Below are 15,129 nucleotides of genomic sequence, written 5' to 3' on the forward strand. Positions count from 1 at the left end.
ACGTTTCCTTTGTGAGCTTTAGCACACACACACTCACCCAGGAGGCGATCCAAGGCGATCAAGAGGAAATGCATTAGACTAGAAATGCTCTCTCTCTCTCTCCACTTCTCGTCACCACCCTAACACCACTTGATCCGCTTTTTTTGCCAAAGCACTTTTGAGCTGCTGCTGCCGGAAGCTTTGGAATTGCTTCACATTCTGTGAATTTTTTCCGAGCTTTCTTTGAAATTTAATCTTTGACGAGTTTTCAAAGGAAAGATTGTTTCTTTCTTTCTAATTCAGGTTGACTTTCAAAATTGACTCTGTTGCTAGGGGGAGAACGCAATTTTCGATAAAAGCCTATACTTTCAGTCAATTCAATTGACTTGTTTAAGGCGAAGTTGTAAAGGAGCTCCTGATTAAAATTCAGCGTGCGTTTCCTCTCTAAAAGTGCCTCGCCGTCACGTTTTCAATCTTTGTTCAACATTTTCCTTTTTTTTCATTCGACAAGGTGTTGTTTCGCAAAGTGGGCAAATTACTATTAACGTTAATCAGATTTGGACGACCGAAGCAGCAGGTGGCATCGACAATGAGAATTGCTTCGACTGAGTTACTCTCTCATAATACCAAGAAAAGGATTTGTTTCTCGGAAGCCAAAAAGTTACAAACCACAATTAATTCCCCATTCCGGTGGACATCACGCTGGCCTCACTTTGCGGCATATTGCCACTTGGCCATGGTGTAATTAATAAGGATTAGTGCTGCTGCTCACTCGGTGGGAGCAAAGTTATAGACAAACATCTTCCTAATTCCAGTCCGGAGGTCTCGGTCTCTGTGCCTAATCCTGCTGGCTCCCGTAGGTCATTCTGTCACATTCACGCAGAGTTGGATTCCTTTGGAAGGAGTTTCCGTTGGGGAAAGGGGGAAAGGACAAAGTTGGTAGCGAAAGCAAGGTCTTAAAAGATTAGAAGGTTGGAATTTGGGGCCCCCCATTGAATCGGGGATCGAGTTCATTAGACACGGAGGCGAAAATTAATTGGTGGGATTTTTGTTTGGGAGGGAGAAACTTGCGGATTGGATCAAATGTTGAACCTGCTCTTTAAAAAAAATCGATTTTTATTAATCAAAAGAAACCTTTTAAAAGTGTTAAGAATATTTTCAAACCTTTCAAAAAATTTAAATTAGAAAAGTCTCGATTTGCGAAAAACGTAGAAAATTTCTCAGAAAGGAAATCGTAAGAATTCTTGCAATGAAAAACTTTTATAATTTTAGAAAAGATCTTAACCAACTCGGTCATCGAATTTCAAAACATCTCTTCACGAAATATTCATGAACCATGCTTCACCTAACTGCAAATGGTGTTCCATCGCCCAAAGAAACCTCTACCCAGAAGAGCCCCTCAAGATATGATCAACGTAACGCAACGCCAGAGTGTAACAACATTTCACCGGAACACCAACATCGTGTCGTCGTTCCCATCCGTAAAACCCCTGGCAGGCAGGTTGATAAAGTTTTCATCACCATCACCCTTGACCCGCTTGTTACAGGTGCGTCCATCCCAGCTGCTGCTGATTCTGCAAAGAGCTTGAGGGCTGAATTTGAAATAATCCAAACAAGAAGCGCAGCAGCAAAAAAAACGCGCTCAGTTTGCCATGCCAAGTCCAGGTCTGGTTCTGGCCCCACGGTCTAAGCTCCAAGCAGGCCACGCGCATTTTCATGCACCACTTCATCGACCTGGTGGGCTTCGGAGCGGATCACACGGCCTGCTGTGTTGCGTTACAGCGTTGCGTCATCAAGGTGAAGCAAGCGTTGACGCACTCTAGATTTTTTTTTTTTAGGTGTACACATTTCGTCCCGGTGGGGTTTTTTGTTGATGAGAAATTTATTAATGCCAGCAAGCGAAAATTTGTCACGGTGTTCCCAGGAGGTTTTGAACAATATTTGCCACAGATTTCATACGTCATCGCTCCTCACTCGAATATCGGGTTGCCCCGGTGGGATTGCCCTAAATACACGCTTATCAAATTTCACCGTAACCTTCAGGAAAGCTACCCACCGGAAGAACGACGACGTCGACGTTACTTTGGTCATAATACCCCCTCCACCGCTGCGCGGCGCCACTGTCAGCCTTGAAAAAGAAAAACAACCAAGAAAAAAGTCACTTCCGTAAATAAAGTGACATTATTTCGCACTTTTTCCGCCTTTGCCACACACAGTTTTTTTCCCCTCTTCCTCCTTTCGAGGTTAGGTTTTCCCCCGGGTAACTTTCGGTACACGACTTTACGCATCGTGTCACAGCTAGTGAGTCGTGAATGGCGTGGCACTTGCACGTGTTTGGCGACTTTTTTTTCGTCCTCGAGGACGGCTCTTTTCTTTTTTTAACGCCCTCAGGTTGACAGCGACACCTGTTGGCGGCTGTGTGTGGCGCTGTGGAGAGCATCGGTGCGGATCCTGTTTGACATTTATTGGGGAAGGGCACTGGAGGGTGGCGGAGAAAAAAAAAACGGGCGGATAAGTGAAATTAGTGACACATGTTAGGGGATTGTAAAATGTTGGTGACGGAAATAGGCCAGATAGGGAAGGAAAATTGAGGTCGAATGAATTGAAGTCCAAAGAAAGTCAAAAACAAAACAATTCACTAAAAATTATTCATTCTCAATAGGCATACAATTATTAAAGACAAAAATTTTTACAAGACATGCTTCAGCAAATCTACCCAACTTTTTTTTTAACTCAATATTGTCATTGTTCGCATACTATCGTATTTTATTACAATAAATATTGAAATATGGTTGTTAGGTTTTAAACATTCAATACCAGGGGCTGTGGAGTCGACCGACTCTTACTGCGGTTTCTGAAAAAAAAACGAGTCCGACTCCTGCTCCAGCTTCTGGCGATAAAGTAACACAGACTAACAAAATACCCAACTTCACCAATTCCGATGCCGACTCTAACAAACATTTAATTTAAATTTAAAATAATGCAAAAATGGTCATAAACCAGTGTACCTTGATAGAGAGAATTTTATTGACATGCTACATGTTCAATGTGAAGTATTTTAAACATTTAGGTAATACTCGATTATATTTTCAAATATTTGAATAATTTAAAATAAGGATTTTTAGAGAGTTTATTTTAAGTAAAAACCGCATCAGCTACCAAAATGTCAGGTTGAAGTGAAATATTTTCATTTCTTTTTTCTTTTCAACATTGAAAATCGGATTAATAGTCCGTTGGAAGATATCGGTAGTTGAAAAATCCAAGCTAATTGAATGTTATTTATTTTTTTATTTTTTCCAAAAAATACTTTTTTTTTTTTAGATAGATCAAATTTTATTTAATGTTATGAGCGGGGAGTCAAAAAACAAAATCAATTTAATTTCAAACTAAATTTTTGAAATTTTGAGCAAGAAATACCCCAAAATGCCCCGGTTTTGATTAGTTCAGCTGCCTCGGTTAAGCACTGACCAGTGCTTAACTGGTGCACAGAGCTTGTGGGATTTTGGCTATATGGGAGACATTGGTTATAATCGGATGAAAAATCATACTACCATTAAAAAATTATAGTGTTTTGGAATCGGGATGATGTCAGCCATCGATTGCACCAATAATTATACGTAAATTTTCACAATAATATGTATTTTTTCTGTATTCTGAAAATACAATGTTTCTCGAAAAAATACTCATAATTATTGTCATTGCAATATGGGTATCAAATGATCGAGATTTTTAATACATTTCGAAATTTTTTACACAGATAACTAATTTTTTTTTTCTTAAAACAACGTTTTAAAAAAAACTTATAATATTTTTTTTTCACAATATGCGTATCAAATGATTTGATTTTTTTTATAAATTTCGAATGTAATAACAAAATTTTGCGATTTTGTTTTGATAATATAAAACAAAATCGCATTTTACATTCTAAATGAATGAAAAAAATCTGATCATTTGATATTTTGTGAAAAACTGAAATTATGAATATTTTACTAGCTTTGTGAAAATTTTGAGTATTTTCAAAAAATGTTGTTGTTACATTTCAAATGTATGAAAAAGTCCAGATCATTTGATACTCATATTGCAAAATACAAAATTTTTTAGTATTTTTTCGAAAATACGTAGTTTTGTGAAAATTTTTACACGAACACGATCATTTGATACCCATATTGCATTAAAAAGTATTTTGAATTTTTTTTAGAGTTAATAAAGCCGCTGCAAATACTTTTTGAAGTTTATGTCCCTCGACTCTGACCAAAGTCGAGGGGGGGGGGGGGCAAAAAAATTAAAAAGTATAAAAATTTAAATAACGAGCCATGGTTTCAAAATTTAAATGAAAAAAGTGTTTTGAAATATATTATACACCTGTCCAGTTGTTTTGCCATCATTAGTTTCCAAAATATGTAAGTATTGACGAAAATTTTATTTTTTGCGAAAAGTATTTTTTTTGCGGTGCTGAAGATTCATAAATATTAAAAACATTTTTAAACAAGCCCAAACATGCTAAATATAATTATAAATTCAGAAAAATGTGTTTTAGATTGTTTTAAGCTGATTAGACTAATATTTTCATGGAAATTTTGAAGTTTTTTGGAAAACCATTTTTTGCCCCATGATTTTTCAGATCATTTTTGAAGGGGGGTGACATCAACTTTGAAAAATAGTTGCAACGGCCTAATTGAATTTTAAAATAACAGTTAAAATACGTATTTTTGTGAAAATTTTCATTTAACTATAATAACAATGGATACCTGCCATCATCCCGATTCCAAATATAGTTTTTTTTAATATTTGCATGATTTTCTATTCGATAATAGTCCTATTTAGCCCATAAGCTCTTTGCTTCAGTTATGCACGCCTCCCCAATATGCGGTGCTAAACCGAGGCATGACTGGAACTTGAATCATGTACAAAGCATTTTGTGATACTTTTCGTTTGAAATTTATGAAAATCGAACCTAGGAACAAAAATCGTAAATAACATTTTTGCCGCACTGAAAAATGACAAAAACGGAAATTCTGAACTCGGAAAAACTCTTCTCAAAATTTGAATTTTCGAATAGTTTTAATCGCACTTATTGGTAAAAGTTTCTTGAAAACGATTTTCAAAACATGAAAAGCTAGAGGATATTTTTAAGTGAGTTGAAAATTATCATTGAAATTTTCAAATTGAACTAATAATGTAATTTTTTTTGCCATAATCAATGTCAACTCTAAATGCAGGTAATACCTGTCTTTAAAAATTCACAATTTCACTAAGAAATTTAATCTTCTTAAAATGGGTATGGGTAACTCTGATTTATTGAGATGGGTTTTGCTGCGTAGGTATGACAATTTATACTGAAAGATACTGAACAAGTTTTAAAAAGTTTTGAAACCGTTTAGGTGGCTGCAAATCTTTTTTTTAAATATCAAAATTTAAAAAAATACATAAAAATAAGTTTTGAAAAGATTCAGGAAGAGTTTTTATCTGCCCTAAGAACATATTCGGCATAAACCTTTAAAAATGTTTGAACAAAAATATGCTTTTACTCCATTGATTTAAAATTTATTAAATATTTGAGTACGTTTTTATTTTTTTATTATTTCCATTATTTAAAGTCGGTAGTTGTTTTTTTTAATTCGCAAAATAAAGAAAATGCATATTTTTCTCCTATTTCTTAACACTTTAAGTAATGTTATGTTCCTCGAATAATTTAATGATGTTACTTCATATTTGGATGATCTTCTTTTGGTTTTGTACAGAGAAATAAATCGTCATGGCACTAAAAGAATAAGTTTCAAGGACCAATTGTATATAAAACAAAAATGAATTTTAACTTTCTGCTCCAACATTTCAGTTTTCAGGGATGAAATAAATTAGGATAAAATCAATAGAAGATATTTGTTACTGTTGTCAGTTTATTATTTTCTAAATATTTTATCTATGCTACAAATTCTGTTTCAATGCTAATTTCGTCTTGTTTTATATGAAGATAATTTATCTCTGCAAAAACGAATCAATTTTCCACCCACGTTGCACCTATCCAAACATAATTAATTAATTGTCTATTATTAAGTTCGCTCGCTGCTTAACCAGACTTCCCAGTTTCTATTATCGATCCCGAACGTGCCCGGCCCAGACGGAAGGGTTTCACTTCTCTCGAGAGAGCAGAAAATTCCTCCTAGATTATAAGGGGGGAAAATATTCATTAATTTTTTCTATGTTTTTTCTCCCAGAAGGTACCTCTTGGTAGACCTTCTCCCATTGGTCCCTGGAAGAGATGCTGTGCCACAACGCGGTAAAAGGAGCAGTCGGTTTTTGCCTCGGTAAGGGCTGCTCGGTTTGAAAAAGAATTAACGGTGTTTCGATGCTTGTTGATATCGTTGGAAGAATTATGTTAAGTTTATTTACGAATTTGTAGAATTTGTTTACAAAAGCAGTTTGAATATCTAGATTATTTTTATTATTTTAAATAAATCTTACGAATGGAGCACCGCAAGCTTCGTCGTGGTGCTCAGAAATTGCGCGGAAAAGGCGAACATTAATAAATAAGTAATCACACTTGAGCCTCAACCAACGCAACGTGTTTATACACATTATGAGGGGAAATTGTCTCAAGTATCCTCAAGGGGGATTGAACCATAAAGTTATTCTAGGACTTTTCAAGATTTCTTTTCAAACAACTGTTTTTTCCTCTAGAATTAATTAGTTTACTGATTTCACTCTTATCAGAAAAATGCATGGTTTTTTAAGATTTTAGTGGATTTGTCGCATTCGTGCTAGAATTTCAACCGCATCGTCAGCTGGTCCAGCATTCCCCAGCAAGAGCAGGCAATTGAGACACCCTCTCGAGACGAGACCGACTTTTTCCCAGGAAAGGAGTCCCACAGCTAAGCAAACATCCAAACGAGGTGGTCCATCCATCTTTGAGCAAACATTTATTGGCTCTGATGCTGCAGCTGCTTCTGCAGAGAGGATTCCTCACTGCATTGACCATTGCTGGCACATCTTTGGGTCGAATCCTGATGGTATCATCACTGTCACCATGTCTCCTGACGATGAAGATCTTGTTTTCCTCTCTGGCAGTCAGTGTGTGAGGTTATGTGTGTGTTGATGATGTATCAAATCGTGCCAAATTTGTTTGAACTGTTTAAAATTCTTGAGTTTGATTTTTTTCAGAAATGTCTGGAATAATTGTCTAGTTTTTTTTGCATTGTTGAATTATCAACATTTATCACAAAATTTTGTCTTTACATTTTTCACCGTGCCCAACCGTTTTCGGACCACCCCCTTTTTGTAGGAGGTGCAAGCATTGCACCGCACTACTAACTGACCACAGCTGCACGAGGATGTGGTGCAAATGGAGACATATTTGTGCATTGGCATGCATGCTAAATGCTTGACAAATACCACCACACACACACACATGTTTGGGAGCAGTTGTGTGCACCAAAAGCTCTCAAATGAATCGAGCAATTCTCGAAGACAGCACATCCTAAACTTGGTACCAGCTCGGAAGTGTCCACTTGGCAAGTGGCCAGAAAAAGAAGGGATCAGTTTTCCCCTGTATTGGACAAAAAAGTAGCACCAGTTGTCATTGAATTGATGGAAATAATTGTTTAATGAATTTACTTCTTTAAGTGGCACTTCACGAACATGATGGATAGAATTGGCAGAATTATTTCATGTAACTGCTTAAAACAGCAAAAAATTAAAAAAAAATCTCTGTCTCTGTCTCTGTCTCTGTCTCTGTCTCTGTCTCTGTCTCTGTCTCTGTCTCTGTCTCTGTCTCTGTCTCTGTCTCTGTCTCTGTCTCTGTCTCTGTCTCTGTCTCTGTCTCTGTCTCTGTCTCTGTCTCTGTCTCTGTCTCTGTCTCTGTCTCTGTCTCTGTCTCTGTCTCTGTCTCTGTCTCTGTCTCTGTCTCTGTCTCTGTCTCTGTCTCTGTCTCTGTCTCTGTCTCTGTCTCTGTCTCTGTCTCTGTATCTGCTTAGTTTTTAGTTTTTAGTTTTTAGTTTTTAGTTTTTAGTTTTTAGTTTTTAGTTTTTAGTTTTTAGTTTTTAGTTTTTAGTTTTTAGTTTTTAGTTTTTAGTTTTTAGTTTTTAGTTTTTAGTTTTTAGTTTTTAGTTTTTAGTTTTTAGTTTTTAGTTTTTAGTTTTTAGTTTTTAGTTTTTAGTTTTTAGTTTTTAGTTTTTAGTTTTTAGTTTTTAGTTTTTAGTTTTTAGTTTTAGTTTTTAGTTTTTAGTTTTAGTTTTTAGTTTTTAGTTTTTAGTTTTTAGTTTTTAGTTTTAGTTTTTAGTTTTTAGTTTTTAGTTTTTAGTTTTTAGTTTTTAGTTTTTAGTTTTTAGTTTTTAGTTTTTAGTTTTTAGTTTTTAGTTTTTAGTTTTTAGTTTTTAGTTTTTAGTTTTTAGTTTTTAGTTTTTAGTTTTTAGTTTTTAGTTTTTAGTTTTTAGTTTTTAGTTTTTAGTTTTTAGTTTTTAGTTTTTAGTTTTTAGTTTTTAGTTTTTAGTTTTTAGTTTTTAGTTTTTAGTTTTTAGTTTTTAGTTTTTAGTTTTTAGTTTTTAGTTTTTAGTTTTTAGTTTTTAGTTTTTAGTTTTTAGTTTTTAGTTTTTAGTTTTTAGTTTTTAGTTTTTAGTTTTTAGTTTTTAGTTTTTAGTTTTTAGTTTTTAGTTTTTAGTTTTTAGTTTTTAGTTTTTAGTTTTTAGTTTTTAGTTTTTAGTTTTTAGTTTTTAGTTTTTAGTTTTTAGTTTTTAGTTTTTAGTTTTTAGTTTTTAGTTTTTAGTTTTTAGTTTTTAGTTTTTAGTTTTAGTTTTTAGTTTTTAGTTTTTAGTTTTTAGTTTTTAGTTTTTAGTTTTTAGTTTTTAGTTTTTAGTTTTTAGTTTTTAGTTTTTAGTTTTTAGTTTTTAGTTTTTAGTTTTTAGTTTTTAGTTTTTAGTTTTTAGTTTTTAGTTTTTAGTTTTTAGTTTTTAGTTTTTAGTTTTTAGTTTTTAGTTTTTAGTTTTTAGTTTTTAGTTTTAGTTTTTAGTTTTTAGTTTTTAGTTTTTAGTTTTTAGTTTTTAGTTTTTAGTTTTTAGTTTTTAGTTTTTAGTTTTTAGTTTTTAGTTTTTAGTTTTTAGTTTTTAGTTTTTAGTTTTAGTTTTTAGTTTTTAGTTTTTAGTTTTTAGTTTTTAGTTTTTAGTTTTTAGTTTTTAGTTTTTAGTTTTTAGTTTTTAGTTTTTAGTTTTTAGTTTTTAGTTTTTAGTTTTTAGTTTTTAGTTTTTAGTTTTTAGTTTTTAGTTTTTAGTTTTTAGTTTTTAGTTTTTAGTTTTTAGTTTTTAGTTTTTAGTTTTTAGTTTTTAGTTTTTAGTTTTTAGTTTTTAGTTTTTAGTTTTTAGTTTTTAGTTTTTAGTTTTTAGTTTTTAGTTTTTAGTTTTTAGTTTTTAGTTTTTAGTTTTTAGTTTTTAGTTTTTAGTTTTTAGTTTTTAGTTTTTAGTTTTTAGTTTTAGTTTTTAGTTTTTAGTTTTTAGTTTTTAGTTTTTAGTTTTTAGTTTTTAGTTTTTAGTTTTTAGTTTTTAGTTTTTAGTTTTTAGTTTTTAGTTTTTAGTTTTTAGTTTTTAGTTTTTAGTTTTTAGTTTTTAGTTTTTAGTTTTTAGTTTTTAGTTTTTAGTTTTTAGTTTTTAGTTTTTAGTTTTTAGTTTTTAGTTTTAGTTTTTAGTTTTTAGTTTTTAGTTTTTAGTTTTTAGTTTTTAGTTTTTAGTTTTTAGTTTTTAGTTTTTAGTTTTTAGTTTTTAGTTTTTAGTTTTTAGTTTTTAGTTTTTAGTTTTTAGTTTTTAGTTTTTAGTTTTAGTTTTTAGTTTTTAGTTTTTAGTTTTTAGTTTTTAGTTTTTAGTTTTTAGTTTTTAGTTTTTAGTTTTTAGTTTTTAGTTTTTAGTTTTTAGTTTTTAGTTTTAGCTTTTAGTTTTAGTTTTTAGTTTTTAGTTTTTAGTTTTTAGTTTTTAGTTTTTAGTTTTTAGTTTTTAGTTTTAGTTTTTAGTTTTTAGTTTTTAGTTTTTAGTTTTTAGTTTTTAGTTTTTAGTTTTTAGTTTTTAGTTTTTAGTTTTTAGTTTTTAGTTTTTAGTTTTTAGTTTTTAGTTTTTAGTTTTTAGTTTTTAGTTTTTAGTTTTTAGTTTTTAGTTTTAGTTTTTAGTTTTTAGTTTTTAGTTTTTAGTTTTTAGTTTTTAGTTTTTAGTTTTTAGTTTTAGTTTTAGTTTTTAGTTTTTAGTTTTTAGTTTTTAGTTTTTAGTTTTTAGTTTTTAGTTTTTAGTTTTTAGTTTTTAGTTTTTAGTTTTTAGTTTTTAGTTTTTAGTTTTTAGTTTTTAGTTTTTAGTTTTTAGTTTTTAGTTTTTAGTTTTTAGTTTTTAGTTTTTAGTTTTTAGTTTTTAGTTTTTCGTTTTTAGTTTTTAGTTTTTAGTTTTTAGTTTTTTCATGATTTCTTCACATGCTTAGAAAAGTTACAACAAATAAAACAAATTAAACAAATAAGCAATATTTCGAAAATAAATTATCACAATACGAAAATTTAAAGCTAAAGTTTTTGGCAATACATCAAAATTTTATCGCTCGCTTGAATCTCCTTTGTCTTTTTATCACCTTAAGAAGCTTCCTGCTTCTTTTGTGTCCTTTTGTGATGGTCGTCGTCGTCATCAAAATTGATTAAAATAACCAGGTGACACACAGGATATAAATAATGCCATAAATATAAAAATCAATAACGCTCGAAAATAGAAATTTGTCTTCCAACTTTGTGCATACACACACACACACATTCACACAAGAGTCAAAGCTTTTCCGGCAACAGTAGCATCAACAAAAAAGGGGTGAGACACCTTTTATTCCTCACAATTCATATTTACGAGCTTCAAGTGTACAAAGTTGGTCGAATTGGGGGGAGTTGCTTCAATTTCAAGTCGAGCGAAATCGGTTTTCCTGCTTTTGGTTTTTGGGGGTTAGAAGGAGGGGAGGAAAAGAGAATTTTCAATCGCTGGATATTTTGGACGACGAGGCCAAAAGCACCGGCAATAAATCTCTACTCGGAGCACACGAAACTGAATGGATCCCCACCATGGTGCTTCCGGTGAGTGGAAAAGTTATGAAAGAGGTTTTTTGTTGTTGCTTTCGGCACTGTTGAGCATTCGACAAAGGCAATTGTTGCGCGAAATAAAGTTGTTGAGACTTTAAGGTTTTGTTTTGTTGAAAGCCAGAAGCATAGTCCCACGTCAAAGCTTTTAATTACACCATAAAGAAAGAAGCAACCGTGCATTTCATGGAGTAATTTTTGACCTTTTTTCCAAAATTCTGTCCACGTCGGCATTCTTTTCCATCAAATCTCCCGTCAACAAAAAAAAAAAAAACAAAAATCTAAAGGAAAAGTGACTCGAAACTTTTCCATTTGAAACGCAATGTTCAAAGCGTAAGTCGGAATTTTATTTCCACCAAATCGAAGTCCTTCTTCTTATTTCTCTTTTCTGGTTCGCCGGCCGGGCCGGGGCCAGGAAACTTTTCCATTCGTCGGTGATTTCCACTTTGAAGTGGAATCGACAGACGAATTTCAAGCAGCTTTCGTCACAGTTTTGTGATCAAAAAGCTCTTTCGTCAACGTGGTCACTTGCTGGGAAATTTCGACGAGGGGCCCGCAGTTTTCCAAATGGTCAATGTAAGTGCTCGGCTTGCATTCGAAATCAAAGGAATTTTCCCCCTAATTGGCTGAAAAACATTCAAATTCAATTAAGTTGACTTAAAATTACGAATCACCATGCGTCTCCATCAAGTGCAAAATGCTTCAATTTTCAATCGAACGGCAAAAACGACAATATTTAGATTCAATCACTTGACCACATTTTCCCCGAATGAAAAGCAAAACATTCAACATGTGGCACTCCCCCACCCCAGTAGGCTGCTGGTATTCAATATGTTTGAAAATATTATTCAACCAACCGCAACATAAGCTGATTCAAAAACAATAGAAAGAATAACTCTTCCTCCCTCTCTCTCGGCAGTTCAAATGAATGTGAGGACATACGGAATGGCTCAATGGAATGAAAATATTTTTTCAAGCAACTGCAACTTTTCAGCTTTAAAATTGTTGGCATTTAATGTGCACACAGAATAGGAATAATGGGACATATTTCTGGTTTGGGAGGGTTAAGGTTAGGAAGAGATGATGCTGCAGGTTAATTAATTCGCTTTGAATCTCAAATTTCAAGAAATTGTTTTTTGTTTCTTTTTGTTACTGGCAAAAATTGTCAGGAGGAAAACAGATAAAGTCAGAATAAGGATTACATTTTTTGCCTTTCCTCAAAAAAAAAAAAGAGTTTGCTTTGGAAAATCACTCTCCTCAGATTTTTTTTAATCTCAACATTTTTATGAACAATTGTAGAATTTAATGCGTTTTCCGATTGAATTTTGACTGGAAAATTGGAATTCAAAGCAAAATTTAAGCGCTTTTCCTGGAAAGTTTAAGTTATATCTGCATTCGCCTCATAAAATGTGCTAACACGAACCAAATATTTTTCTATCAATGGCCTAAACGGAACCAGTTCTAAGGGACCTATCAAAGCTTTCTGGCTTCTGGTGACGAATGACCACTTGAAAATTAAAGACGCAAATACAAGATAATCATCAAATTTTTAATTTAAAAAAAACCTCAAAAAAATACTCTTGTACTTTTAAATAAATTTTACTTATAGCCTAAATGATAAAGGGCTTGAAAAAATAAATTAAAATGTATTTGATTGCGATTTCATGATTTTATGATTTTATGATTTTATGATTTTATGATTTTATGATTTTATGATTTTATGATTTTATGATTTTATGATTTTATGATTTTATGATTTTATGATTTTATGATTTTATGATTTTATGATTTTATGATTTTATGATTTTATGATTTTATGATTTTATGATTTTATGATTTTATGATTTTATGATTTTATGATTTTATGATTTTATGATTTTATGATTTTATGATTTTATGATTTTATGATTTTATGATTTTATGATTTTATGATTTTATGATTTTATGATTTTATGATTTTATGATTTTATGATTTTATGATTTTATGATTTTATGATTTTATGATTTTATGATTTTATGATTTTATGATTTTATGATTTTATGATTTTATGATTTTATGATCTTATGATTTTATGATTTTATGATTTTATGATTTTATGATTTTATGATTTTATGATTTTATGATTTTATGATTTTATGATTTTATGATTTTATGATTTTATGATTTTATGATTTTATGATTTTATGATTTTATGATTTTATGATTTTATGATTTTATGATTTTATGATTTTATGATTTTATGATTTTATGATTTTATGATTTTATGATTTTATGATTTTATGATTTTATGATTTTATGATTTTATGATTTTATGATTTTATGATTTTATGATTTTATGATTTTATGATTTTATGATTTTATGATTTTATGATTTTATGATTTTATGATTTTATGATTTTATGATTTTATGATTTTATGATTTTATGATTTTATGATTTTATGATTTTATGATTTTATGATTTTATGATTTTATGATTTTATGATTTTATGATATTATGATATTATGATAATATGATTTTATGATTTTATGATTTTATGGTTTTATGATTTTATGATTTTATTTTTTTGCTACCAGGGGAATTCGCTCAAATTAGGTTTTACTAGATTTTTCAACTTGAATGTGCTTTAAGCTGAAAACCACATAATGGTTCATTACACCAACCACCAACCAACCCCGGTTCCCGGACAATGAACCACATTTTACTGCAATGATTTACGATCGCTGGCTGCTGTTAGCTAATTAGCTTTCGTTTAGCATTGTGGAAAAAATATCCCACCCACAAAACTAGAATAAACGGAGCAAAAAAAAATAAAATCAACGCAAATTGCAGAGCTGGAAACGATTGCCATAAATCGAAACCATAAAAGTGCATATGGGCTTAATTAAATCAAGCTAAAACAACCATTGACTGCTGCTGCTGCTGTGCACTATAATGCAGAGATTTCCAGGGGAGACTTTAGTAACCGAAAAGGTGGAACGAACTAATTTGGAGCGGGGTGGTTAATGAAATTACGAGTCACATAAAACTGGGATGGTGCGCGCACTTAATAGTGTTGGCATTGGAACCTTAAGGTGGAGCAGTTAACTGGTAGCCCTGTAAGTGTGGGAAAATGCTCGTTAAGCATAATCAGAATGAATTTGAAGCCAAGGTCAAATTTATTAAATTTTCAAAGAAAACAAATTAATCATATTCTTAGCAGCGTGACAGTAATCCCTCAAGTGCCCACCCCAGCGCTCTGTCATCCATTCGCGATACATGTCATCTTTCTGAAAACGCCTCTCACCGATATTTTCCCAACAGATCGTATTTGCGTAACGAGCACGAGCACAAACTCCCACAAAACCACCCACCCACCCACGTTAATCTTCGCAAAATGTCTCCAAAAAGCGATAAACGATTCCTCGGAGAGCTCGATTCTTCAAGATTCTCGCATTTGAGTGAACCGGAATCGAAGAAGGCGTTGAAGCGCTTCTTTGGGGAATTATTTTCGGGGGCAGGTGGGGTTAGATGGTGTGTAAATAATGAATTTGAGAATTCTGTATTGAATTGAATTGAATAGAATTGAATAGAATTGAATAGAATTGAATAGAATTGAATAGAATTGAATAGAATTGAATAGAATTGAATAGAATTGAATAGAATTGAATAGAATTGAATAGAATTGAATAGAATTGCATAGAATTGAATAGAATTGAATAGAATTGAATTGAATTGTATAGAATTGAATAGAATTGAATAGAATTGAAAAGAATTGAATAGAATTGAATAGAATTGAAAAGAATTGAATAGAATTAAATAGAATTGAATAAAATTGAATAGAATTGAATAGAATTGAATAGAATTGAAAAGAATTGAATAGAATTGAATAGAATAGAATAGAATAGAATTGAATAGAATTGAATAGAATTGAATAGAATTGAACAGAATTGAATAGAATTGAATAGAATTAAATAAAACTGAATAGAATTGAAAAGAATTGAAAAGAATTGCAAAGAATTGAAAAGAATTGAAAAAAAATGAAAAGAATTGAATAGAATCAAAAAGAATTTAACAAAATTGAATCAAATTGAAAAGAA

General features: G+C 31.2%; 1 protein-coding gene across 1 annotated transcript in view; it reads right to left on the bottom strand.

Annotated features, from left to right (window-relative positions):
* Window positions 1-1,423: 1,423 nt before the first annotated feature.
* Window positions 1,424-15,129, bottom strand: part of LOC6033593 (beta-1,3-galactosyltransferase 5) — a 61,971-nt gene continuing 48,265 nt past the window's right edge. The window contains exons 4-5 of the mRNA XM_038251103.1: window positions 2,036-2,107; window positions 1,424-1,553 (exon numbers count right to left, since the gene is read on the bottom strand). Coding sequence (XP_038107031.1) covers window positions 1,424-1,553; window positions 2,036-2,107 — 202 coding nt within the window. The remainder of the gene's footprint in view (window positions 1,554-2,035; window positions 2,108-15,129) is intronic.

The sequence above is a fragment of the Culex quinquefasciatus genome, chromosome 2 (genome assembly GCF_015732765.1).
Source record: "Culex quinquefasciatus strain JHB chromosome 2, VPISU_Cqui_1.0_pri_paternal, whole genome shotgun sequence".
NCBI classification, from domain to species: Eukaryota; Metazoa; Arthropoda; class Insecta; order Diptera; family Culicidae; genus Culex; species Culex quinquefasciatus.